Source organism: Nansenia antarctica, assembly GCF_963989245.1.
Source record: "Nansenia antarctica genome assembly, chromosome: 11".
Taxonomy (NCBI): Eukaryota; Metazoa; Chordata; class Actinopteri; order Argentiniformes; family Microstomatidae; genus Nansenia; species Nansenia antarctica.
The window spans coordinates 14,755,764-14,780,763 of NC_137681.1; the positions used below are offsets into that span (position 1 = coordinate 14,755,764).

At 42.1% G+C, this 25,000-nt stretch overlaps 3 protein-coding genes across 4 annotated transcripts in view; 2 read left to right on the forward strand and 1 right to left on the reverse strand.

Annotated features, from left to right (window-relative positions):
• Positions 1 to 4,778: 4,778 nt before the first annotated feature.
• nt5m (5',3'-nucleotidase, mitochondrial) lies at positions 4,779 to 8,920 on the reverse strand. Its single transcript, XM_080541975.1, has 5 exons — positions 8,508 to 8,920; positions 7,193 to 7,293; positions 6,418 to 6,478; positions 6,120 to 6,234; positions 4,779 to 5,904 (listed from the first exon to the last, which is right to left on the reverse strand). Exons 1-5 carry the CDS (start codon positions 8,871 to 8,873, stop codon positions 5,765 to 5,767), a joined length of 783 nt encoding a protein of 260 aa, XP_080398101.1. The 5' UTR covers positions 8,874 to 8,920; the 3' UTR covers positions 4,779 to 5,764.
• Positions 8,921 to 10,397: 1,477 nt separating this feature from the next.
• cops3 (COP9 signalosome subunit 3) lies at positions 10,398 to 19,406 on the forward strand. The gene is made up of 12 exons (XM_080542180.1): positions 10,398 to 10,535; positions 11,494 to 11,623; positions 12,715 to 12,827; positions 12,977 to 13,026; positions 13,346 to 13,438; positions 15,392 to 15,571; positions 15,769 to 15,909; positions 16,178 to 16,351; positions 16,702 to 16,788; positions 16,896 to 17,009; positions 17,119 to 17,199; positions 19,079 to 19,406. Exons 1-12 carry the CDS (start codon positions 10,481 to 10,483, stop codon positions 19,130 to 19,132), a joined length of 1,272 nt encoding a protein of 423 aa, XP_080398306.1. The 5' UTR covers positions 10,398 to 10,480; the 3' UTR covers positions 19,133 to 19,406.
• Positions 19,407 to 20,445: 1,039 nt separating this feature from the next.
• Positions 20,446 to 25,000, forward strand: part of usp22 (ubiquitin specific peptidase 22) — a gene marked incomplete at its 5' end in the record, with an annotated part of 24,429 nt that continues 19,874 nt past the window's right edge. Inside the window, one exon of one of the 2 annotated variants that reach the window (XM_080541580.1) lies at positions 20,446 to 20,591. In XM_080541580.1, coding sequence (XP_080397706.1) covers positions 20,446 to 20,591 — 146 coding nt within the window. The remainder of the gene's footprint in view (positions 20,592 to 25,000) is intronic. The other variant, XM_080541581.1, reaches the window with a different exon arrangement.

Consider the following 25,000-nt stretch of genomic DNA (forward strand, 5'->3'; position numbering starts at 1 on the left):
TGGATGTATATTTCCCAGTTGTTTGATGGATTGAGACTAATAAGCAGTTCATGTGCAGGCGTAAAGTGTGCTCTAAATCAATCTCTGGAGAATTCCTTCATCTCTTTCTCTGAAAGAAAAACAAGTCTCATGTATTGTAATCTGACTGCGTCAGAAGCCTCTAAACACTAACCTAGACCAACGGTGTTGAGACACAGAGCTAACTCAATTTAGCTCAATTCAATAAACCCTATTCATACCCCAGAAGCATTTTTGGTCATAAACGTGACAGTTAGGCAGACATTGAGGGTTACTCATTTCGCTCGTGTAGACCAAGTGTGGTCCGCTCCTGCCCTGGTGAGAGAGAGACGTGTTCATGTTTTTTCTTCCAGCCCAGCTCTACCACACCTTTCAATTGAAGGCAATGAATAGTTGATTGTCTACATCTGGTGTGCCAGCGATGGTGTGGCAACAAAAGCCTGCATATCCTGCAGTGTGACCAAGTGTGAGGCCAACCCCGGTCCTAGACTCTCGGTCTAGAGTTAGAATGGCAGTTCTTGTCATCGGATTTCAGCCAGTGGTTTGATGACAGTGATAACATCCTTGGGGCCTCAGCCTGTAGAAAACTGTTGGTGAATGATTTAACTTCCTCCCACAACACCACTTCAGCAAAACACCAACCTGTTCCTCGCTCAAGCATCCAATGACCCCAGTCAACTCCAGGCTGCACCGGCCAGGGAAGGCTGCTGGAGGTATTCACTGGCACCGGCATAATGTGGGCCAACAGGTAGGTATGGGAAGCACCTGACTCAGGTATTACATTAGCATCAAAGACAACACACTGGTCAGGAACAGGAAATAGGAAGTCAAGACAAGGAGGATCATTCCATATCTTTATGGCTCGCTGTTGTTTCAGTGTCAAAGGGGAAATGTTCCCCCTTTTCTCCAAATGATCACTGCGTTAGCGTCAAAATAACAGACCCCCAAGACTCCATCAGAAAGACAGAGATGTGTCGACACCGTGTGCAATTTGTGAGGAGCAAAGTGCAACGTTGGCTGATTGGTCAGTTGTGGAAAGAACTGTCTCAACAAGAGTAGCCGAGAGAGTCTCTCTTCCGCTATAAAGCAATTGCATAGACAAACAGTGGAGAAAAGGACAAATGGAAAACGAGATTGATGCGGGAGTTCAGATGATTCTGGGTTGTTTACTCTTTTCAATGCTTCCTCTCATTATCACTTCCCTTCGTCTATTTTTCCGGTATTTATGATGTACTGATTTTACAATGTGTTTTTTTCACAAAAGGTTCCAACTCATGATATCACAGAGAGCAGAGCTTAATTCCTTTTCCACACACACACACACACACACACACACACACACACACACACACACACACATACACACGTACCAAACACTCACACTCACACACACACACACACACACACACACACACACACACACACACACACATCACAGGAGACAGAAAGTCCTGCTTGTCGGAATGTCCTTCTTTGCAGTCTTATGATGTGTTTCTGCTAGTGCTTTATTACTCAGTCTCCTCTAAGTATCAGTCCCAACGGGAGAGCTTAGGACTCTGACGCATTTGCTTTCCTCAGACCCCTCTAACTGTACTCCCATGGCATATCTACAGGCCACCAAGGGCTTTTGTTATTGGTATTCCTGGAAGCTCTTTTTTTCTCTTTAAAAAAAAACAAAACAATGTTACTGTTATCTTATAATAACTGTATTTATTTACTGCACTGGAAGAATGCAAGAATAATTTTGGACTTGGTAAATGAACTCTGTGAGGAGGACCCCTAGCTGATATGTTTATTTATTTATATTTATGCCTAAAATTTACAGTCGAACTGCCTTAATTGTTTGTATATTTTCGCTAAATAATAAAACATAAAAACTTGGCAGCTGAGTCACATGATCGTCACGGCTGGTCAGAATTTGATAGCAGATGTTGAAGTCATGGTGGCTATCAAACGCTCGAGTCAGACACCTTCTAGTAGAGGAAAATAACATTATGCTTTTAGGTGGCCTTGTGTGATGCTTGCAAGACGAACACAAATGAAATGGCAGCTGTCATAACACGTGTTGTGTCATTGACATCAACAACACAAGTACAGTTGACAGACTAAACTCTGACACTTATGTTACACTACTGTACTGCTTACTAATAATTCAAAACAAGTATAACTGATACCAAATAGTGCACAGTGGTGCTTGTAATGATCAATTCCAAAGATACAGACAAGTAGGTTAATAGGTTACAAATTACTTGGGAACTGTCAACCATGAAACCATGGTTATGACTCAAAACAGATGAGTGTTCAACTAATATTCAATAGCATTGTTTCAAACTACTGAGTTAGTCTTAGCTATGGTTTCGCCAGAATATGTGATTTTGTGTGATTTGAAGTTACGAACAGTAAATGATCAAACAAACAGGACAGTAGGGAAAAGACATGGCTGATACTAATCAGCTTGTGTGCTGTCAAACCTAAGGCATGGTTGGGAGGTGAAGTTGAACAACCTTCTCCCTGCTTGTGGACAGTGCTTCACCTTCACCAACTGTCCCCCCCCCGAAACCTCTCCATCCTCTCTACCCCCCTGTAGAGTTTCTGTACTGTAAATAATAATAATAATAATTAAAAAAAAATCCTTCTGCTAGTATTTTCACTGCCAATGGCCTCTGGCATAGATTACCTTTTCTTGCGATGACTGGATAGATGATTACTTAGACAAATGTATTTGTTGTAAATCGGTTTGGATAAAGGCATCTGCTAAATGGCAGAAATGTAAATGTAAAAGCTTCTTTGTTCATCAGGGCGGTGGGCCAGAGAAATGCAGTTATGTGAGGACTCGAGAGTGAATGTTAAGGGAAAGGAATGGCAGGATGAAGCTGCAGCATTAACAGTACATTAGATACCAGTGGAGAATGATGGGAGGCAGAACCCCCCCCCCGCCCCTCTCATCTTCAGGTCAAGGCCATGCAGGGTTCAATGTGTTTTGAGGACAATGTTGTTGACGTGCGTCATGTGAGATTAAGTGTTTGCACTGCTAAGCGAATTAACACAGTGCTCAGCAAAGACTAGTCCTTAGCTGAACAATGTTCAATGTTGTGGAGAGAAAAATGTCTGCGCTTCAATGTTCCTGGGTCTGAAATATAACGTAAAAGTGCCCCCTGCTGCCAAATCTTGACACTCCTCAAATATTGTATACACTCACACACCATCAATTATGGATACATTCTTTACTATATAATCCTCAGAATGCATGGAGTATATCTTAGTCATCTTAATTTTTCCAATGTTAATTGAAGTGATACATGACCTGACTACCAAAATGACAAATTACTCAACCTAAACCCTAACCATAACCGTATTATGAAAACATACACTCCAGATTTCACCTTTATTTATCCCAAAATTAAGTATGTTTGTGCTAAATAATTGAATATTCATTGTCAAAGTGTAGCATACTTTATTATTATTATTTTATTGGTTGTGAATAGCTACATTTGGTATTTTTTTCCTTTACCCAAAAAACATTTTGACAGATATTGTTCAGCACCAAAAACATGAGACATTCATTAAGAAGATAGCTGTCATGTAAAATAAATTAGATGCAGGAGCTCCAACACACACACACACACACACACACACACACACACACACACACACACACACACACACACACACACACACACACACACTCATAATCACATCAACAACAACACTTGTGCTGTGTATGTTCCAACAGGCTTTTCTTGTCTCCTTTCCTGGCTGACCAAAAATTACTTGCTGGGTAAAAATATAAGGAAAACCTAGTCCTTTTACCGCCCAGTGGCTTTAAAAACGTGACAAGGAAAAAAATAGGTATTAAAACACAGCCATTGCATGAAACACAATTCAAATGTACTAGTATGTGTGGATACACCGCTGCTTGGTTAGACTGAAACCAGTCAGAACTAGCTATGCCCTCCATGTGAAACAGTGGGGAGAGGGACACACAACAGCTAACCTAGCAATGGACAATAATAAGCACACATTTTACCCAATTCTGTTCAAATTGAACACAAGGCTAAACATATTTAATCATGTAGAACTTTCCTCCAATCATTTCCAATGAGTAGTGGATACAATCTTTCTGGAAGGGTTCTGTTCATATAATCAATTCTGTTGTTTACTAAGGCTGCTTGATCAAAACACCCTGACGGAAACACTTTCTGAATGCAAGACCTTCAGAGGGTTTGAGAAAAAAGACAAATGGAAGAACGTTTTTGTGCATTGTGGTAGAGGTTCTTGACCCATGTACAGTATGTTGACAGCAGAGGTTTAATATACAGACTTGGACGATAAAGTGAGGGCTTATAAGATTTACACAAACTAATATCAATATATTTTGTTTAGGTAAATACAAAAAAAATTCAATTCATATGCATTCCATTTCCTTCACAATATATATTAGATGCGTCTTCCTCTAAAAAAACGTCTATAATTTTAGTTTCATATTTCTAATATTCTATATTAATATAAATATTATATATTTCATATTCAATCCAGAATATGCTTCTAATTATATAATTTAAATGTATTATATATAACAATGTTTGTATTATATATCAAATGAATTATGTAACAATATTTAGCTAAGATCAGGTTTCATCAGTATGCCATCTTATCCAGTACTACATCATGAAACATGACTGCGTACAATAATTTGCATGTTCTTGTTCACATTGTTAAATACCTACAGTACATAGGTGCAGCTTTCAAAAGCAAGCTTTCTAAGCAAGTTTCTAAAATAAGGTATGCCTAACACACTTCAGTTAATCAACCCTTACAAAATCTAGCTAAACTATGATTAGAAAACATAAAATGTAATCAATATTGGCACCATGGTGGAACGTATTGACCAAAGACAGAGGATCAGTTACAATACTCCCCAATACATATATGAAGAAACCGTATAGCCCTTAGGCCAATGCCCTGGTAAAAAAACAAACAAAATGACATACACGTTCTGTGTATATTCAGATAATACTGGTTACTACTACTATATCTACACATATATATTGTGTGTGTGTGTGTGTGTGTGTGTGTGTATATGTTAGGATGCGGTAGTGAGTGAGACTGATAGTTAGGTAGTTTATGAGGTGCTACAAATTGGTGCTTAAAGTGCACGCTTTCAACTATGTAACTGTAAACAATGTCTAAGAAGAGCATATTTGTGGCTTTATGGCTTTTGATGATTTCTTCCCTCTGAACTAAAACTCTATTCTCCAAACTTGTGATCTAAGCTTTAATACAGGCCACAAAACTCTCAAACTGTAGTCAGATAAAAAATAAACCAGTAACTAACTACTCTCAAAAAAGTAAATGTATAAACAAACAGATCAGGCAGCTCACTCACAAGAGTATGTTAATAACTAACTAGAATGAATCCGTTTTTTTGCAAACTAAAAATGTCTCCTCTGCTCTCTAAGTATTGTAATTGGTCTTCACTGCAGTCATTTTCAATAGTAGTTCCACAAGACTATCCCATGCTTCAGTCTATGAGTGCCCCCTAGTGGTCAAACAAATGAATATCCTCTCACATTGGCAAAGGAAGATGGTACAGTTCTCAAACCTCAAACTTTTTTTTTTTTGATCTGAGGGTCTGTTTAAGGTTGTCAGATTCATTGTGATGGACTAGTGAAGGTGTCCACCCCTGTCCTCGGTACCCCAGTGCTCCGTGGGTCGTCAGGGTGGAAACCGGAGGGAAGGGGGGGCCTTACTGCCTCTTACTCTCTAGGATGCCCCTCCAGTCGTCTGACCAGGAGAGCAGGCGGCGGGGGGTGGGACTGGGGGGCAGGTGCTTGTTGTGGCAGGCAGTGAACAGGATGTGCTCCCAGGTCGGGTTGGGGTCCACACCTACAAGCACAGATATCAGTTGTAGTGGACTGGTCAATCTTATGGTCTCTGAAAAGTACCCTGCTAGGTAGGACCCCTGAAAAAAGAACATCTATGACCTACTCTACTGTATGACTGTGTAGTGACACAAATTGGTTGAATTGAGGAAAAGCAATTTAGTTGTTGTCAGGGCCAGCTGGCAAACACTGGGATGGTGTACAGTACTGTGTACTCACCGAGGATGTCTGGCTTGTCATCTATGAGGATGTCACCAGTCACAACAGTTTTGTCTCTGGTCAGTATAATCTGCTCCAGGAAGTCACGGCCCAGGTGCTTCTCTACCCATGCATACTGGACACACACGCATGCACAGACATGGACACACGCACACGGACACGGACACACACGCACACACACACACACACACACACACACACACACACACACAGGAAAAGAGGATTAGAAACAGGAACTACAACCACTGTCCAAACAAACCCACTCCACTCATAGAACATTGAGCCTGTGTTAGCTCACCTTCTCATATGGGCAGTGTTTGTAATACATTATTGGACTGGTACAAATGAAGACATCTGTGCTGGGGAGAGAACGGAAAGAGAGAGGTGTAAGGTTTCCTATGAAAGTTGACAGACAAAACAATATCTCTTTGCTTGTTGTGATTACGGATGTAGCCATTATACACAATTTTCCTGAGTGGTGTTAGGAAGGAAGCAAAGAAGAAGTCAAACATACTGTACAACGCCTTTCTGTACAACGTGTACACGTGTAACGTGTGTGTGTGTGTGCCATACTGTACAACGCCTGTACAAGACCTTTCTCAATATAATACTCTTGAGGAAATAGCTGCAAAATAGTTGTTGACATAGAATAGGCCACAGTGACACACTAACACAGGGTTTAAGTACTGCACTCATTATATGGCCAGTGAGCCTGTTATTTCAAAGAGCTAAGCAGAATGACAATAGCATACAGCCCACTATGACATAACGTTGTTCTTTCTGAGTGTTACTGCACAGGCTGTGCTCTAGTAGGGCCACCTGCCTATCTCCTCAATAACACCACCTTTACATTACCTTAACGTCTCAGAGACTGAGAGGGACATTCTACTGAGTGGCTTTCTTTAGCCATGATGGTCATGATGACCAAGGGTCCTTTGTGGGAATTATTACTATTTTTGCAGTATGTGAAGAATAATGTATGTTTCTTTGGATGGAAATAAAACAACACCTACAGATCATTTTTTATTGTATTGTTCAAATATGGTGTGCACACAACCATGACTCAAACTTACTTCTCCATTTTAGCCATCTCCTTGACGGCCTCCACACCTCCTGGAAGTGGTTCCAGGTCAACAAAGAAGTCCTTAGACTCCCAAATGCTGCTGGCCTTCTCCTACAGTCAATATAGCCTCTGCTTATCATCAACGTACTTTTATAGTGTATGTATATAGGCACAGGACTACTCTTGAAAGGCATACTCCATGTGTCCAAAGTCCCCAAGATAACAGTTTAATATTATGAAACATGGTGGGACTATGGGAGACACGTTATGGTGTATGCCTGGCCGAAACTACTGTATGGACTAGAGAAGTGTGTCTCTGTGTAAACTTGGGTTGGTTTATCATGGACAAATAAAAAGACCTTTTGTCATCAAAGCCTGCATGTGACTGTCACTGTGCACATGAGTGTGGGTGGCTATTGGGCTACAGAAGAGAAGAGATGTGTGTGTGTGTGTGTGTGTGTGTGTGTGTGTGTGTGTGTGTGTGTGTGTGTGAAAAAAAGGTGCCTATAAAATGTATCATTATTAAATACATACTTTACTATGAGACATCTGACACAACTGACAGCCACGCTCTAGCACAAGTGTGCATTACAACGGGCCCTCGGACGCAATGGAACGAGAAGAATATACCACTCACTAACTGAATGTACAGGTGCAACTAAAACATTTAGAATATCGTGCAAAAGTCCATTCATTTCAGTAATTCAACTTAAAGGGCTAAACTTAAATATGATATAGACTCATTGCATTGTGCATATGCATGATTATACTTTTCAGAGGGCTGACATTTCTGTATTTAAAATCATTTTCTTATTGATTTCATGTAATATTAAACATTTCTGAGATATTTAATTTGGGGTTTTCATAAGCTGTAAGCCATAATCATCAAATGTATAACAAATAAAGGCTTTAAATATCTCGCTTTGCATGTAATGAGTCTATATAATATCTAAGTTTAACCCTTTAAGTTGAATTACTGAAATAAATGAACTTTTGCATGATATTCAAATTTTTTGAGTTGCACCTGTATATGTATGCCAAGCCTCATTAAACACACATTTGAATGAACACTGACGTGACAACACTGATCTACTGAGGGGACAACACTGATCTACTGATGGGACAACACTGATCTACTGAGGGGTACACCACTGATCTACTGAGGGGACAACACTGATCTACTGATCTACTGAGGGGTACACCACTGATCTACTGAGGGGTACACCACTGATCTACTGAGGGGTACACCACTGATCTACTGATCTACTGAGGGGTACACCACTGATCTACTGATCTACTGAGGGGTACACCACTGATCTACTCACGCTTAGGTCACTCTTCATCTGGCCGTACTGAGTGGACACCCAGAACCCTCGTCTGTCCTCTAACGGGACGAAGGGCTCGTCGGGGTACCGGGCTCGGTACTTCTTCAAGAAGCCCCCCTCGAAGTCCGCTATGACCCCGTCCATGTCCACCAGGACCCGCAGTCTCTTACCACCAGAAGAGGAGGAGGACGACATTCTGTTTGCGCAAATCGACTCAAACTGGGGAAAGATAGAGAAGGTTCTCCGTCCTCCGAGCAGGCGTATGACTTTAGGCAATAAGGACATGTTATGATGTGACTTGGCAAAACGCACGTGTTTTAGTCTGTCAGCACGAGATAAGATTAAGAAGTGTTCGAAAGTCCGCATGAAATCTGGCGACACCAGTGTTTCAATGACATGTCAATGAAAAATGTTCTGGGGTGTTGTAATCTTGCAAACTATTTGTCAATGCTCTACTCCGATGTTATTGAATTGCACTTGCAGACAATAGTTGCGGGCTAAGCATGCACTGGCTTGCACTCTCTGCCTAAAATGAGCTAGCTAGTTAGCTATTGTCCAGCAAAAGGTGACCTCTTCTCTCTGTCTTGACCACTGTGTTTTTGGACTTGTTTTCCATGGGTCTCAATGTGGATTGAGTGTCCTACGATTAATGTTGCACCTCACGGGTCTTATCAATCACACAGCGGCTGTGGGTTGGAGTTGATGGTCCTTGACGTGTGTTGCCCAGCTGCTGTACCATACATAGCGAGGTCAGAATCAAAAAATGCACAGCTTGTGTACATCTAGCTTGGTGCTAAAGAAAGATAGTGAAGTAGGACAAGATGTCTCACGTGGTCTTTTTTCTCCCCGTTTTTCTCCATCCACCCAAGATATGAGATGTATGTATCAGACCAGGGAAAGATATGACATACAACAAACTCTCCAAAAACACTTATCATTTCATTCACATTTTCTGATTCCCAAATGACAATGAGGTATGTCCTCTCGTCACATTAAAAAAAAGTTAGAAATTGCACTTACAAATAGCGCACTGGTATGATATTGATTGATTGATTGAAAACTTTATTAGAAGATTTGCAGAAGTAGGTACATGAAAGTACATATTACATACAAGGTCAACTAACAGGATAAAAACCCAAGAAAGCCACTGGCTTATTTCAATTGGGGTCCTTGATTCTCAATTCATCGTTGATACCTATATAACCTTCATATACTGTATGGTTTCTGTTTTAGTTATTATAACATAGATCATTAGAGAGATAATCTGCAAGACTTCATGGGGAAAGGGAAAAGGTTCCAGTATTTAGCATTTTTGTTTTGCCCACAAATCGTAACCTGGGTCTGGGAAAGAACGTGCCACATCTTGATTTTTTAAGATCTTTGATTTACAACCCGGTAGTGTCTTCTGCAGTTCCTGTGTTTACAGCTGTCTTAAAGGGCCAGCAGCAAATAAAATAACCGGTAGGCGCTTCAAGTGATGTTGTTAATCTTCAAGAAAGAGGCGAAAAGATTAACATAACAGTTACTTCAGATGAGGGAAGATGTGTTACTTCAGGGGATTGCATCAAATAGATGAGAAGTGGACCGTATTTTTTTTACAGCCATAATGTGTTAACAAAGTTTCATATGAAAACAATGGAGTAATGATGCTTGTTGCTTGATCCTTGTTTTTGTAATGGTAAGACTTAATATCTTCATGGTAGATTTTAATTTCTAATTAGGGTCTGTAAGTAAGTCATATGCTTAAAAATCAAGGGTAACATCCAATTATTTAAAACGACTGGAAATGTTGCAGACTGTGGCTTTAATCGTAGTTCCTATCGTAAATCTCGTTTCACCCCGTCGGTTACGACTATCTCGCGATACTTTGTCAGTGGCGGCTGTGTGGCCCCCAGTCTCAGCCCGAACGGAGTTGTTTCTGACATTTGAATGACAAACAGTGTGAATTGTCTACGGTTTGGACAGATGAAATAATGGCTTCAGCCTTGGAGCAGTTCGTGAACAATGTGCGGCAGCTCTCCGCTCAAGGTATGGACACTAAACATGTTACTAGTTCTCATATGAGCTGGATCTATTAGCTAATGCTAACCAATGCTTTTGCTGCACGCATAGCTAGCTAGATAGCCACACTGGGATATATCCTCCTTTTTTGCTTTATCATGTAAACATACCGCTAAGATGCTGATTTTAGACTACGGGACTTCAATAAAGTTATTATTGGTGATAAGGTTTTATGTAGGGGCGTTGTTGCAGAACTCTAATAACGGTCTTGATGTGTACCTGTTTATAAATCGCACTTTTTGTTTTTGTTAGCTAAAATTATTTCTGGAGATTGCCTACCGGTAGTCCCGCCCAAGGCACATCCGATTGGTTGGAGAGCACGATTGACAAATGGTATTGGTCGGAAGCCCTGTCTGTAACGCAATATGCATTACTTCCATTGCTAATGTACCCTGTGAAGGCCTTGACAGGACACTTGACCGGCCGAATATCTTTTACAGTGCACATTCGATTTGATACACCATTTTATTTAGGTTCATGGTTCTTATTGATACCCAACATTATATTCCCTTTTTCCTGTTATCATATGCTATGCTGATGTAGTCAACGGCTACTTAGAAAAGCTGATTAGATTAGAAACCTGTACTTGTGTGTATGCTTGATAGTATATTACATACATAGGATGTGTGGGGACTAACATCCTGGGAACAACACACAAACACAATACACTTTCACCTCTAGATAATGTGGTTATTTTAGCTATCTTGGGGAGAAAATTGTTGGATGTGAGAGAAGGGGGTCTCCATTGTAAATTCCAAAACTAGGCTACTGCTAGATGTTGTAGGATAGGTGAAATAGACTCAACCTGGAAGGCATGTGTGACCTGCTGCCTGTAGTCTTCATCGACATGTTAATATATGTCAGCAATAAAATGCTGCACTATTTGTTTTTTTACCCCATTGCTTTTCCTGTTTCATTATTACAGGTCAGATGACTCAGCTGTGTGAACTGATCAACAAGAGCGGGGAGCTACTGGCCAAGAACCTGTCCCACCTGGACACTGTACTGGGGGCCTTGGACATCCAAGAGCACTCCCTTGGGGTGCTGGCAGTGCTGTGAGTAGCTTTCTCCCCACTGGTGTTCTGTAATCCCAGCTCAACGAATTTGAGCCAGTTTTGCTCGGCTTACCTTTGTGCGTTTGAGGCTCACACACTCTGGTGATTCTGGAATGTATGTTGATGAACATTTGCCAAAACACAGCAAAAAAACAAAACAAAAAAGGAGTCTGTTTAGCATAGTGTTTTTTGTAGGCTAATGGTCAGTTGAATTTCAATTAATTCCATCTAGGAAGTAAAATGATATTAACACTTCAATCATTGTGGATGGGACATTTATGTTCAATGTTATCTCAATAAACTGACAATAAGAAGCTTTTCAGATCAAGAATTGTAAATTCATATCACTTCCTGAATTGAAATCAAATTGACCATAACCCTGGTTTTAGTTTAACTGTATGGGGCTTTATACACTACACGGCCAACCCAAACGATACCATGCTGGCTCACATATTTTCTTTTCACATTGTCCTAGCTAGCACTGTTTCATTAACAAACAATTTCACGGCTACCCCACAAGATCCTCCTCTAATCACCAGATTAGTCTATTTCAGAATTAGTAAAGGATATTTGTCAATGAGTTACAGAGGTCTGTTTTTCTGGAACATCTCTTGGTCTGTCTTAATATTCCTTTTGAATGTATTGATTAATCACATTTCCCTTTCATATCATTTTTATTTTATTTTAATTTAAAAAAGGTTTTGTTTTCATTAACATTTTTTATTTCTGTCTCACAATGCACATTTTAATTTAGCCAATATATTAGGCTAGCCAACAATATCATCATTATTTATTTTATTATTAATATTATAAATGTTCTATTTTATTTTGTTATTATTCTATTACCTTTTAGGGAAGGCTTCTTGACAATCATTTGTTATGGTGTGTGTACCAATCCTAAATAAAGAATACTATGGTGGTGGATGCGTAACCAGGACAGTCCACTACAACTCATTTTAGCTCAATTCGGTTCTGTAGTGAGAATTAGGTTTAAGTGAAATGAGCTGCCTCATACAGTTTTCTCTTAATTGCTATAATGCAGTTTCATGTTTTGCCGTTTCTTGTATTCACCCACCTCTCAATTTCTACAGGTTTGTGAAGTTCTCCATGCCAAACATCCCTGACTTTGAGACACTCTTTTCCCAAGTCCAGCTCTTCATCAGTACCTGCAATGGGGAGCATGTTCGATATGCAACAGACACTTGTAAGTTTACCCAGTTTAAGACACTCGTTTATTTTCTAGCGGACATGGATTCAACTTAAGTTCAGAAATGATGCATTCTTTAAGGTCAAACATTCATAGCAAAGGTTATTTAATGTGTTCACTAAGCCATTTCTTGGTTTTCTTTTCAGTTGCTGGCCTCTGCCATCAGTTGACAAATGCCCTTGTAGAGCGGAAACAGGTAAGACTTGCCAAACAGGAGCTCACATTTTCAAACAGAGGAGATACTGCATGAACTTACTTGCCCAGTAAGAAGACTCCTTTATGTGTTCTGTGTTTTTTGTTGTTGTGATGTGAAGTGCAGTGTATTGTATCTGTGTTTGAAATGTTTTCTTTAGAGATTACTCTATCGTTACTACTTTTACACAGGTTAATTTCAAAAACAGCATGAGACAAAATGGATGTTTGCATTTCAACGTATGGTGTAATTAGCTGTCAACATATTTTCTGCAGATAGCAACACACGTAATCTAACTCTAATGCATCTCTTCCATTCACAGCCACTGAGGGGTGTCGGCATCCTAAAACAGGCAATAGACAAAATGCAGATGAACACAAACCAACTTACCTCAGTTCATGCAGACCTGTGTCAGGTGAGCAAACAACTGGAAGGACACCGGGTCTTTGACTTGATATGCCCCCTGTATGATTACAGAAGTCTATTCATAAGGAATAACAATCAACGGCCCCCTTCCAGGTTTCTCATTATATAATGTTGGGCTGGGTATTGGCAAGGACCTCACTAAGTGTCACAGTACATGTATCACTATAGGATACTACTGCTATACAATACATATGGAGATAGTTGCGATATATTTACTGAAAATATAACCCTACTGTGTTGTGTTGCACCTTGGTAGTCTGTACAGTATGTATGCCATACATTATTGATGCAGTGTTTCCCACAGGACTTTGTGAGACTGTGGCTGGTGGACCACATAAAAAAAAAATCTGGAACAGAATTATCGACGTGGGGGCAGGGAAGTGTTTGGGCGGCCGGCCTTTCTGCTGTAGCTCCGGCCTTTCTACCAACCTGCTTGAGTAGCGCAGAAAAATGCGCAAAAAAGCACAAAAAATACTTTCGGTTCATAATGAGACTATGGCGAACTGTAAATCGGAATAAACTACAATCTGTTTCCGTCTGTTATATACGGCAGAGATTTCTGGTTATGTTTCCTCCATAGCAAAATACATCTAATGTTGATAATCTGACTCCAATGTAATTATCACTATGAGAATTGTTGAGTGCTTATTTAGAGCAAGATATTTCAAATAGAATTAATCAATGAGGCTTTAATAATAATGTATACATCAAGGCACATACTTAATAGAGAAAAGTTACATTTTAGTACAGAGAATAGAGAGAGAAAAAGAGGGAGAAAGAGAGATGACCCATGGTCATCAAAACACTCTGATACTTACAACATGTAGACAACAACACTAGCACCTAGGAACAAAGACAACCTCACTAACAGGACCCAGGGACAAAGACGACCTCACTAACAGGACCCAGGGTGTGGCAACCCGCTCACTTGACCGGAGTAAAAGTACACACACTGAGCTAGAGAGAAGAGGAGACGGAGGTCACCTTTAGGCGCATCGCCATATTTATTCCTAATTTAGAAGGTATAGACTGGGGCACTGCCCACTCGGGATTACGGCGTAGCCTTAAAAGTCAATGATCCGGGGGAAAAGGGTACTTAGGGATAAAAGTCAATCATTAGGGGAAAAGGGTAACTTAGCAGAACAGTCAATCATCACTCTCTGTACTCCGGGGGGTACTCCGTACCTCTCACCGGCTATTCGGTAATTCTCCGTCTTGTCGTCACTCGAGCTCTGGTTGCCTGGGCTCTCCACTCAGGCCATTTCGGTCTGGTCACAAAAGACACATCCGTTATTATAAACGTTGTTTACATCGTGCCATGTACTGGCAATGCTTCCCCCCCAATGAGGGTTTCCCAAGTTGCTTTATCCTGGCTTCTCCTCGGCTCGCACAGCTGGTCCGCTGGTTCAGCTGTGCGAGTGGATAGTAACAGGCGTTGATCACCCTGCCTAGGGGCTCGGGGCGCTGTCCCTGGTACTTAGTCCCCGGCTTCGGGGTGTTGGTGAGCGGGATGCCACACGGGACAAGGACAACCTCACTAACAGGACCCAGGGACAAGGACAACCTCGCACTAGTTCCTCACCTCCACTTTTATATCATCCTAAAAACGTATCTTATCATCTTATTGGAACTCAACTCATGACATCACAGTTTTTTCAGACATTCCACAGGACTTGCAGCCACTCCCCTCCGGGGGATGGGACATTTGAGACAAAGGAAACATTCCTCTTTCAGGACAAATTAGACGGACATGTAGATTATTGCAGCCCACCACAGTCCCGTCTATGTATGGGAAACACTGATTGAAATAACACATGGAACAACCCCCCCCCCCCCCCCCCCCCCCTCCCCTCCCAAAACAACACATTTCTTTATAATGTTCAGATAAATCAGCTGTATCAATTCTATTACACAGCCCTAATCTAATGTATCCCATCTCCAGCTGTGCTTGTTAGCGAAGTGCTTCAAGCCTGTCCTCCCCTTCCTGGAGCTCGACATGATGGACATCTGTAAGGAGAACGGCGCCTACGACGCAAAGCACTTTCTATGTTACTACTATTACGGAGGCATGATCTACACGGGTCTGAAGAACTTTGAAAGAGCACTGTATTTTTATGAACAGGTACTGTGTTAATGGAGAGGTGTAGGTGTGCTGAAGCTGTCATGGATGTTTTTGTTTTTGTTTTTGTTTTGCACTACACCCAAAGTTAGTGTTGGTGTCATATCACAGTATTTTCATCAATATGGACGGTATGTCTGTAGTATTTACCATTAGTTATCTTCTGTTGTGTGATCCCCTGACGATCTCTGATCCCTCAGGCAATAACCACTCCAGCCATGGCAGTCAGTCACATCATGTTGGAGGCCTATAAGAAGTACATCCTGGTCTCCCTGATTCTCCATGGAAAAGTGCAGCAGCTCCCCAAATACACGTCACAGATAGTTGGGAGGTTCATCAAGGTGAGAATGGATGTGGCCTCACAATGGGCAGTGGTGACGAGTCATACGAACTAAATACTTTGCTATAGCAAGCAGTGTGGAGATTATTTACGTGTTCAGTGAGGAACTCTCAACAGCCGCCTTTCACTGCCTTGAACATGATACTACCGCAGTCCTGAATTTGCGACTTCTGACTAACTTCTTTATAGAGAAACCTATAGAGAAATATTGCAGCACCAGTGTATTCCATATAGTTTAGTTTCTCCTATTGCTTGTTTGTTTTCTGCAGCCTCTCAGCAACGCCTACCATGAGCTCGCTCAGGTGTACGCCACCAACAACCCAGCGGAATTGCGCAGCGTGGTGAACAAACACAATGAGACATTCACACGCGACAACAACACAGGCCTGGTCAAGCAGTGTCTGTCCTCCCTGTACAAGAAGAACATCCAGAGGCTAACAAAGGTCAACCCTCACCCCACATATGCCTCCCCATCACCTCAAATATGAACCCCTCCTCATCTCAAGTATACATTGCTCATGTCCAATAAACTCCATTTCAAATATAAGCCTTCATCTTGTATACACAGTAGCTCACTTCTGTCAAACATACCTCCCTCATTTCAACACGCATTGGTAAACACCTCTAATATATTATCCTCTCCCCAAATACTCCTTTCACCAGTTATATCCTCCTCACCTCAACAATCCTCATCCTGAGTAACCTCAGACACCCCTACAGTCTCCTTATAGTGTGGAAAAGGGGAAATGAATTAAATGGTCAGCTGTGGGTCTAATCTTCTCTCCTTTTACAGACTTTCCTGACGCTGTCCTTGCAAGACATGGCGAGTCGAGTGCAGCTGTCAGGGCCCCAGGAGGCGGAGAAGTATGTCTTGCACATGGTAAGTCAGCGCCGTCGGCACACAGATGCATTTCGACCATAGTGCTGTGAATGGCCTTGCTATTACTATGTTGTTTTTTCATCTTTCTGACTTTCCCTTCTTTGCAGATTGAAGATGGTGAGATCTATGCCAGTATCAATCAAAAGGATGGCATGGTCTGTTTCCATGACAACCCGGAAAAATACAACAATCCTGCAATGCTTCACAAAATTGACCAAGAGGTAAGAGAATGACGATGTTGATGGTCTAACCTGGTAAATGATTCATATTGTGCAAAGTGACTAGTGCTTTTACTGTAAGTTAATATGTCTTGTCCTCGCTCCATCACAGATGTTGAAGTGTATAGAGCTGGATGAGAAGCTAAAGTCCATGGATCAAGAAATCACAGTAAACCCGCAATTTGTGCAGAAGGTAAGGAAGCACCAACTGCCATGGACTCCTATATTTGACTATACAGACTGTGTTTCCAATTCGAATGTTGATTGAATTTGTTTTATTTTGTTATTAGTTTTTTTTCCTCTCGTTCTCAGAAGTATCCCTATGTTACCATATAAAATTCCACCAGACCAGTTATACAGTATTCAGTGTTTCCCCTAGCATTGCCTTGAACGGAACCCCCCGCCCCCCCAAGAAAGAGGAACTATTACAGACGTAGACAAACATCTGACAAGTAGGCTAAAATATCCGCTTTTTTAAAAATGCACCCAACCCGAATCTAGCGAGTGGCAAGCCCATAGGCTCGTTGGTAACGTTAGTCCGCCGTAGTCTCGCATAGTCAAACCTATCTCCACACTTCACATAGCCAAACCTATCTCCACACTTCACATAGCCAGACCTATCTCCACACTTCACATAGCCAGAACTATCTCTCCACACTTCACATAGCCAGACCTATCTCCACACTTCACATAGCCAGACCTATCTCCACACTTCACATAGCCAGACCTATCTCCACACTTCACATAGCCAAACCTATCTCCACACTTCACATAGCCAGACCTATCTCCACACTTCACATAGTCAAACCTATCTCCACACTTCACATAGTCAAACCTATCTCCACACTTCACATAGCCAAACCTATCTCCACACTTCACATAGTCAAACCTATCTCCACACTTCACATAGCCAAACCTTTCTCCACACTTCACATAGCCAGACCTATCTCCACACTTCACATAGCCAGACCTATCTCCACACTTCACATAGCCAAACCTATCTCCACACTTCACATAGCCAAACCTATCTCCACATTTCGCTTCGTGCTGGACACACTCGCACACTCGCGTACAAGATTGTGCGCGAATGTGTGTGCGCGACGCGAGAGAGTTTTTGCAGGGTGAGATGTCTGCAGATGAAAGTAAGCAAGTTGAAACGTTAGCAAATATAATTGCTGAGTGTTCTAACAGAGCAAGTTGGTTCAAATTGGTCGTTATTATTATGACTAGAAAGTGTCTGATTATAGTTCCATGGTATGTAAAATAGTGTAAAAAAAACTAGCAAGCTAGCTAGCTAGCTCAGAGGTGATTAGATGAGCTAGTCTGCTGCACACATGCCAGCTAAAGAGCTAACTGGATGCACTTTATTATTTTACTTAAAGTAGATATACTATCTTTCTTATTCTGCTAGAATTGGGCTTCATGGTAATACCATAATGGCATATTTACAGTACATGGACAGTGGATTGAAGCATTGGAAATGTCTGTTTTTTATACGATTTTATTTTTACGATTTTTTTTTCAGGTGAGAGAGTAAAGTCAAAATGACATTATCTGACTGCATTGCCCACAGTAATCCAATATTCAATTATAATTATGTTATAAATTGATATGGATCAATGTATACCTCTTATTAGATTATAAATACTCTGGTTGTTATGTTTGCCTTTTGGTTGACAGCAAAATAGAGAGAGAGAGAGGGAGAGAAGGAGAGAGAGCAGGATGTTGCACCAGAGAGAGAGAGAGAGAGAGAGCAAGAACCAGGTGAGAAAGTGGACAGGTAGTCAAGACCACATAAGTAAGTAGCTTTAAGAACCGATGGTTCTCCAGCCTAATGGCCCATAGGGCAGGAGCCTATCTCCTGTTTCAGTAGCGTGAGGCGGCTTAATGTACAAGTTAGTACACCCCTGGACATGACGCTGGTATGTCGCAGGGTCTTACCCCCTGGGGGGGGGTGTCCATGCCACGGTCCATGCCACCCCCCCCAAGGCAGCAAACCTAGGGGAAACACTGGTATTGGGCATGGATACTGATCGATGACATCCCATAACTTAAATCCCACTGTGTTACAGAGCATGGGAACACAGGAGGATGAGGTGGGAAGCAAAACGTCAAGTTACTCCTGAGGGCCTCGGACAGAGGAGAACACTGCCACCCTTCAGGTTCTCTGAGGAGTCTTTTTTTAAAAGAGGAAAACATTCTATTGAGTATGGACATTGGTCAAGGAAAATCTAAATGTGTGGAATGATAATTTGGTTATTTCTTTCACGGTGTCTTGAGGAAACCTTAACAAAAAAACAATTTTGTCAGTGTTTTATTTATCAATGTTCAGGTGGAAGAGCCACTGCTGCATTAACAACCACAATAATAAAAACTGGACTTATTTGTTCAAAAATGTGTGAATAAGCACTGTTTCTGTTGCATGGTCATTATTCGAATTGCATTAATGTTATTAGGGGTACATTTGAATATTTTCCTGTTTCAAGGATTGGTCATTGATTTCCCTCACCTAAACTAACTTCAGTTTGAAATCATTCGGAAGCTAAAAACAAGGCATTGAAGTCCATCACTAACTTGTGTTCACATGCCCTTGAGATTGCAAACATTTTGTCAGCTTTTTTGTTTGTCCTCTAGAGGTCTCTCACGTACTGGACAGTGGAAATCTCTAGTGGAGGAGTACTGAGAATTCTACTATGATGTCAAGGTCTCGAGCGTTACGATGTTGACTTGGGTTGGCATGAGTCATACATGTTGGATTTTATGCATTATATATAGCTTGGCTCTGAAATGCAAAGATGTTTCCGTCCCTTCGTTGGGACTGTAAAAAAAAATACACTAGACCTCATAGAAAAATATAACAGTCAATGGTACAGTACTTTATTTACGCGACCAAGCTCTTTCATATTACAGCCAATGGGAGACGTTTGACTGGCGGATATGGATTGTAATAATTGCGCCAATCACAAGATATGCTCCGGTAAATAGGTGGGACTTAACAGGGAAACGATGTTCCATCCACACCAATGAAATTCACCAAGACATTCCCATTGGCCTACCGTGACATGATTGAGGTGGGGCTTGCAAAAGCTCGCAATGTGCTGCTAAAATTCCATTGCCTACCATTAAAATTGCGAACTAAATTGAATATCCAGCGATTTACCTGTGGGAATAAGGAAAGATACGACCCAAACGTGGATATATTTGCAGAAGAAATGTCTTATTTCTAAAAATGGAATTTCTCCAGAATGTGCCTTGATGTTTACTGCACGTACCTCCCACCCGGCCGGGGCTACCTCTCACGCTAGCCAATTCGGAACAATTGGTGGATAGCGAAAGCTAGCTTTTAGCTCATTCTGGAGTGACTTGGGTTAGCAGTTAGCTTGAGTTGGATCACGTTTCATTGCTGAGAAAAAGACTGAAAACGAATGTTGTGTCTGTCATGGGTCCAGCCGGGTGCCCCCATGTGAACGGCTACAAAGTGGATAACTGGAAGCAGAATCTGCGGGTCATTTACCAGTGCTTTGTGTGGAGTGGGTCTGCTGAAACCAGGAAACGCAAGGTAAAACAAAATAAACCCTATCTACGGTACAGTAAGCTGGAAAAACATGCAAACATGCAGTCGCAGACAACAGTTTTCACGGGGGGGCTGGGGGGTTGTGTGTTCACTGTGTGTTCACGACGGTGAGTCAGTGAGGTGCAGCAGCAGTGGGTCGCTCAAGTGCCACTCAATGTTACGAAATAATAAATACATTCTTAAAAAACAGGCAACTGGCAGGACAGGAGGCTGACACTGGGCTCACACTAGTTTAGTGTGTTTAGTTTAGGAGCCTTCAAGGCACACGCCACTGTTCTGTTGTTGGTTGTATATCAGATTGTACTGTCAGAACTCCGGCTCTCACATCACCACCAGCGTCATCATCATGTCTGTGTAATCGTGACGTTAAAATTGTCAATTTGTCAAAATTGAGTTTTTTACATAATCTGATCCATTAGGTGTTTATTAATGCCTGTGTGGTGTTATTTTTAAAAATGTTGACATTTTTGAGTTAGTAATTCATAAAATACAAAGGTTCCATCTCACAAAACATAATGGAATGTAAAAACTTTGACGCTCAATATCTCTGAACTACCCTAAACGGAGATAGAACCTTATCATTCTAAGCTCACGTAGTGTTGTGTGGTAACTTGCTGGGCAGCGAACTGACAACCTGAGGTAGGTACGAGATCTCTGGCCAGCAGCATCCTCTCCTGTCAGTCATGTTTGCACGATGATTGATGTATGTGCCTGTGCTGAGATTGAGAAGCTCTTTTGTTGTTTTTTATTTTATTTTTATTTTTTACATTTTAGCAGACTCTCTGGTTAGAGATTCATGGTGTGTAACTTTCATTAGCTGTGGCTGGCTTTTGAGATACCCTGATGGTACTAGTAGTAGTAGCAATCAATACGTTGTAGACCTATATTGTTGCTTGATCAATAAAGAAATGTGTAAGGTGTCTAATGTTATGTATTGAAATCTGTCATGAACACAATAAACACAGATATTCCCCTGTATGCTTTCCACAAGGATGTGAACCCGATTTGTAGGTACATTGGTGGTGCCTCAAACTAGTTAAATATGTACTTCCTCCTTTGCTTTGCCATCTGTACTCTTCACAATCCGCCTCCGCGAAGAAGAGAAGAGGACAGGACAGACTTCGCCTAATGAGGCCGAACATCATGCAGTGCTCTTCTTAGGGTCCTTGAGTACCCTCGGGGGTATAGGTCCACCTCTCTCTATGCAGATACACACATGTTACCCGGCCATAGGCAGTGTTAATAGCACCTAACACATCCTGGCATCTTCAAATGCAGAGATGCCGTCATTCCATTTTCAGACAGCATCTGGAGAACCTTGTTAAAAGGAATATTCAGCTCTGCAGTAGGACTGTCGTGGGCTGTGTGCTTGTCCATACTTTTTTGTGTGTGTGCAATAAGCGCAGTAGTGTAGATGCATGCGACCTGAGGTAGAAATCGTAGGATATATTATTTAGTCTAAGGCGTGGAACAGAATGTGTTTGATACCATTCCACATTCCATACATGACAGTGTCTTCTACCTCCACCATTCTCCCCTGTGTTCCAGCTAGAGCCTATGCACAATGCATTAGCAGATGAGACCTGAATACACTGACACTCTCTATTCACCTTTCCTTTTAAAGGTGACTCATGCACTCACCCGACAGCGGCCCTTTACCCCCACATTCAACTGTCAAGATTGAAACAAACTGAGTGGCTGACGGAAGGTCTCACACATAGAGGAAGCCAGCGATGTCTAAATGACCCATTCAGATAGCATATGTTTGGTTGGACTAACCACAGGGACTTAGCATTCCATAGCCCTTTTTATGAAAACTGTGTGTTTGATCAGACATCACTGTAGTCCGGGGGGGGGGGGGGGGGGGGCTGCTGGAGGTAGACATTGGAGGACAGGCTCATTGTAATGAACAGAATGAGGAATGGTATCAAACACGTGTTCTACCTCCATCAGCCTCCACTGCTGTAGATACCCCAGGCGACTGTCTGTCTAGATTGGGCTTTGTGGTTTGGGCTTTGTGGTTTGGTATCCCTCTAATGTGTGCGCAGTAGAGCTCTCTAATGACTTTAACTTTGAAGAAGTGTGATTCATCTCCAAGCTCTCAGATGAATGTGTGTTCCTCATCTTAGCCCAAGCCTATCAGTCAAGGACAGTACTTTGCTGTTGCCCGCTGTCGTACTTTGCCATAGATTATTCTGTCTTATCAGTATCAGTGCTACATACAAATCTGCTATGGTTCATGAACAAGGGGACCATGAATCATAAACCCCAGCAATGCTGCATGAAAACAGGTCATAAAACCCCCCACCTGGCACTTCCAGCTGTGTCTGTTTCACTGGAGGCTGGTGGAGGTAGAACTCGGAGGAAGGTCTCATTGTTATGCATGGAACGAAATGAGGAATGGTTTTAAACACATGTTTGATACCTTTCCTTACTCCGCCCCATGCATTACAATGTGCCGGTCCCCTGAGTTCTGCCTCCGCCAGCCTCTGTGGCTGTGTTTTGTTTGAAACCATGATGATACTACCTCACCACACATGCCATCGAAGCCCTGTCGTTCTACATTAGATCCAGGAATCTGTATTTAACCATGTGTGTGTACTGTGATGTAAATACACCCGTCCTGTGAGTTATGTGGACAGGGACTGCTGTATTCAGAGCTGTCACAGACTGGTCTTGTTGTGTTTAGTCAGTGCTGATGCTGACCGGACCAGGGGTGTCGTGTGGAACAGAGGTGACACTGACATACATCATCCATCTAAACTGCAGCGACTCTCTCTTTCTGGCTCCGCTCACCCTTTCTGTACCTCTCACGCTCTCGCTCTCTCTCTCTCTCTCTCTCCCCCTCACACTCTTTTTGTTCTTATTCTCTCCCTCTCGCTCTCTCTCGTTCTCTCACTCCCCCATGCAGTCACTCCTGCTCCATGCATACGGAAAACGGTTGTAAATAGAGTCCGTGATGGTGACGGAGGGATGAGGAGGAGAAAACAAATAGATCAATCATCCGGGAGGGCCTCCGAAGGAATCCTCCCGATTGGCTCTTCTGTCTGCTTTATATAAACACAGTTTCAGTTCTTGAACATGACCTTGACTTAGGACAGCTGTCCTTCCCACCATCCCTTCAACTCTACTGCAGTGCAGTGGAGGCAGAAATCAGACGAGGGGCTCATTGTAATGCATGGAACGGGATGAGAAATGGTATCAAACAGCCTTCCCTTCCTCTGTTTTCTACCTCCACCCTGCTGCCGCTGCCAGTCACCAGCCCCGGTCCCGGGGAGCTACTCATCAACACTACTCCAAAGAAATCTTCCTCCTAGCCTAGCTCTGAAAACCCAGTCAAAACCATGGACTCACACAATTCACTGTACGACATAATCCTCTTATTTTGAAGTGCGGTCTCCCTTTCCATTGTCGATAATGTCCCAGTATTCTATGATCATCATGTTATATAGCCTCCCACCGGGTCATTCATAATTCATACACATTGTAACCACTAGCCCCATCTTCATACCCAGCTGGAAGCGTGTTCAGAATACACAGCCTCCTGTAGACTGAAGGGCAATGGCCACTACCCCACTGGGTGGATGGTGGGGAGGAAGGTCTTCAACCGAAAGCAGGGAGCAATAGGGTAGGGTACTCCCACGCACACAGCACACTGTTGCATATTGATGCCTATTCATTATTCATGGCCATATAAATGCTTAAACATGCTGCGGTGTTACTACTGGAATATTAATGACTGTGCCATGTATTCATATTGGCTGGCATATGTTCATACGTTGTAGCCTAGGCCAGATAATGGGCGTCAAGCCTGGTTTTTGTTAACACGGTGAGATGTTGGTATACTTTGTTACCATTATACTTTGTTTTTGTTTTTGAAGTCAAATTGTTATTTTATAGCACAGTGAATAGCAAACCTGTGTGTGTGTGTGTGTGGGGGGGGGGGGGGGGGGGGGGGGGGTTTGCTGGCCATCTGAGTTGGGGTTAAAATTGGAGTAAGATTGGAGAATGAGGTACCAGAGGGCTTGGCGATGCAGTGCATGGACACACACACACACACACACGCCCGAGACGGTATTGTTTTTTGACAGATAAGGGTCGGAGAGTAACCGTCCACTTTGCTGTGGCGCCCTTGGTCTTCAGTCAGTTTTCCCTCCTGTGGTCTCTCTTTCTTTCTCTCTCTCTCACTTACTTATTTACAGTCTTTAAGGTTGTGTTCCATTGTACAGTATGTCCTTTTACTGTCACAACAGCTCACACATCTCGCTGTTGCTCTGTTTGCACATTGGTGTACTTCACCCAGCAGATATGGTCGTATTTTGTCAATAGTCATGTCTTCAAAATCTTTTTGGGTGTTCTATTTCTTAATCTTTCTCTCTCTCTCTATCTCATCCCTCCCTCATCTCTCTGGCACAGCTGA

What these genes read in the sequence shown, in the direction of transcription:
- cops3 (XM_080542180.1), top strand. Translation starts at nt 10,481, where the DNA reads ATGGCTTCAGCCTTGGAGCAGTTCGTGAACAATGTGCGGCAGCTCTCC. An exon ending in CCCTTGTAGAGCGGAAACAG is followed by an intron (nt 13,027 to 13,345) that starts GTAAGACTTGCC and finishes TTCCATTCACAG; the next exon opens with CCACTGAGGGGTGTCGGCAT. An exon ending in ACCCGCAATTTGTGCAGAAG is followed by an intron (nt 17,200 to 19,078) that starts GTAAGGAAGCAC and finishes ACTGTGTTACAG; the next exon opens with AGCATGGGAACACAGGAGGA.
- nt5m (XM_080541975.1), bottom strand. Translation starts at nt 8,873, where the DNA reads ATGCGGACTTTCGAACACTTCTTAATCTTATCTCGTGCTGACAGACTA. An exon ending in GAGATGGCTAAAATGGAGAA is followed by an intron (nt 6,479 to 7,192) that starts GTAAGTTTGAGT and finishes TTCTCTCCCCAG; the next exon opens with CACAGATGTCTTCATTTGTA. An exon ending in TGACAAGCCAGACATCCTCG is followed by an intron (nt 5,905 to 6,119) that starts GTGAGTACACAG and finishes CTGTGCTTGTAG; the next exon opens with GTGTGGACCCCAACCCGACC.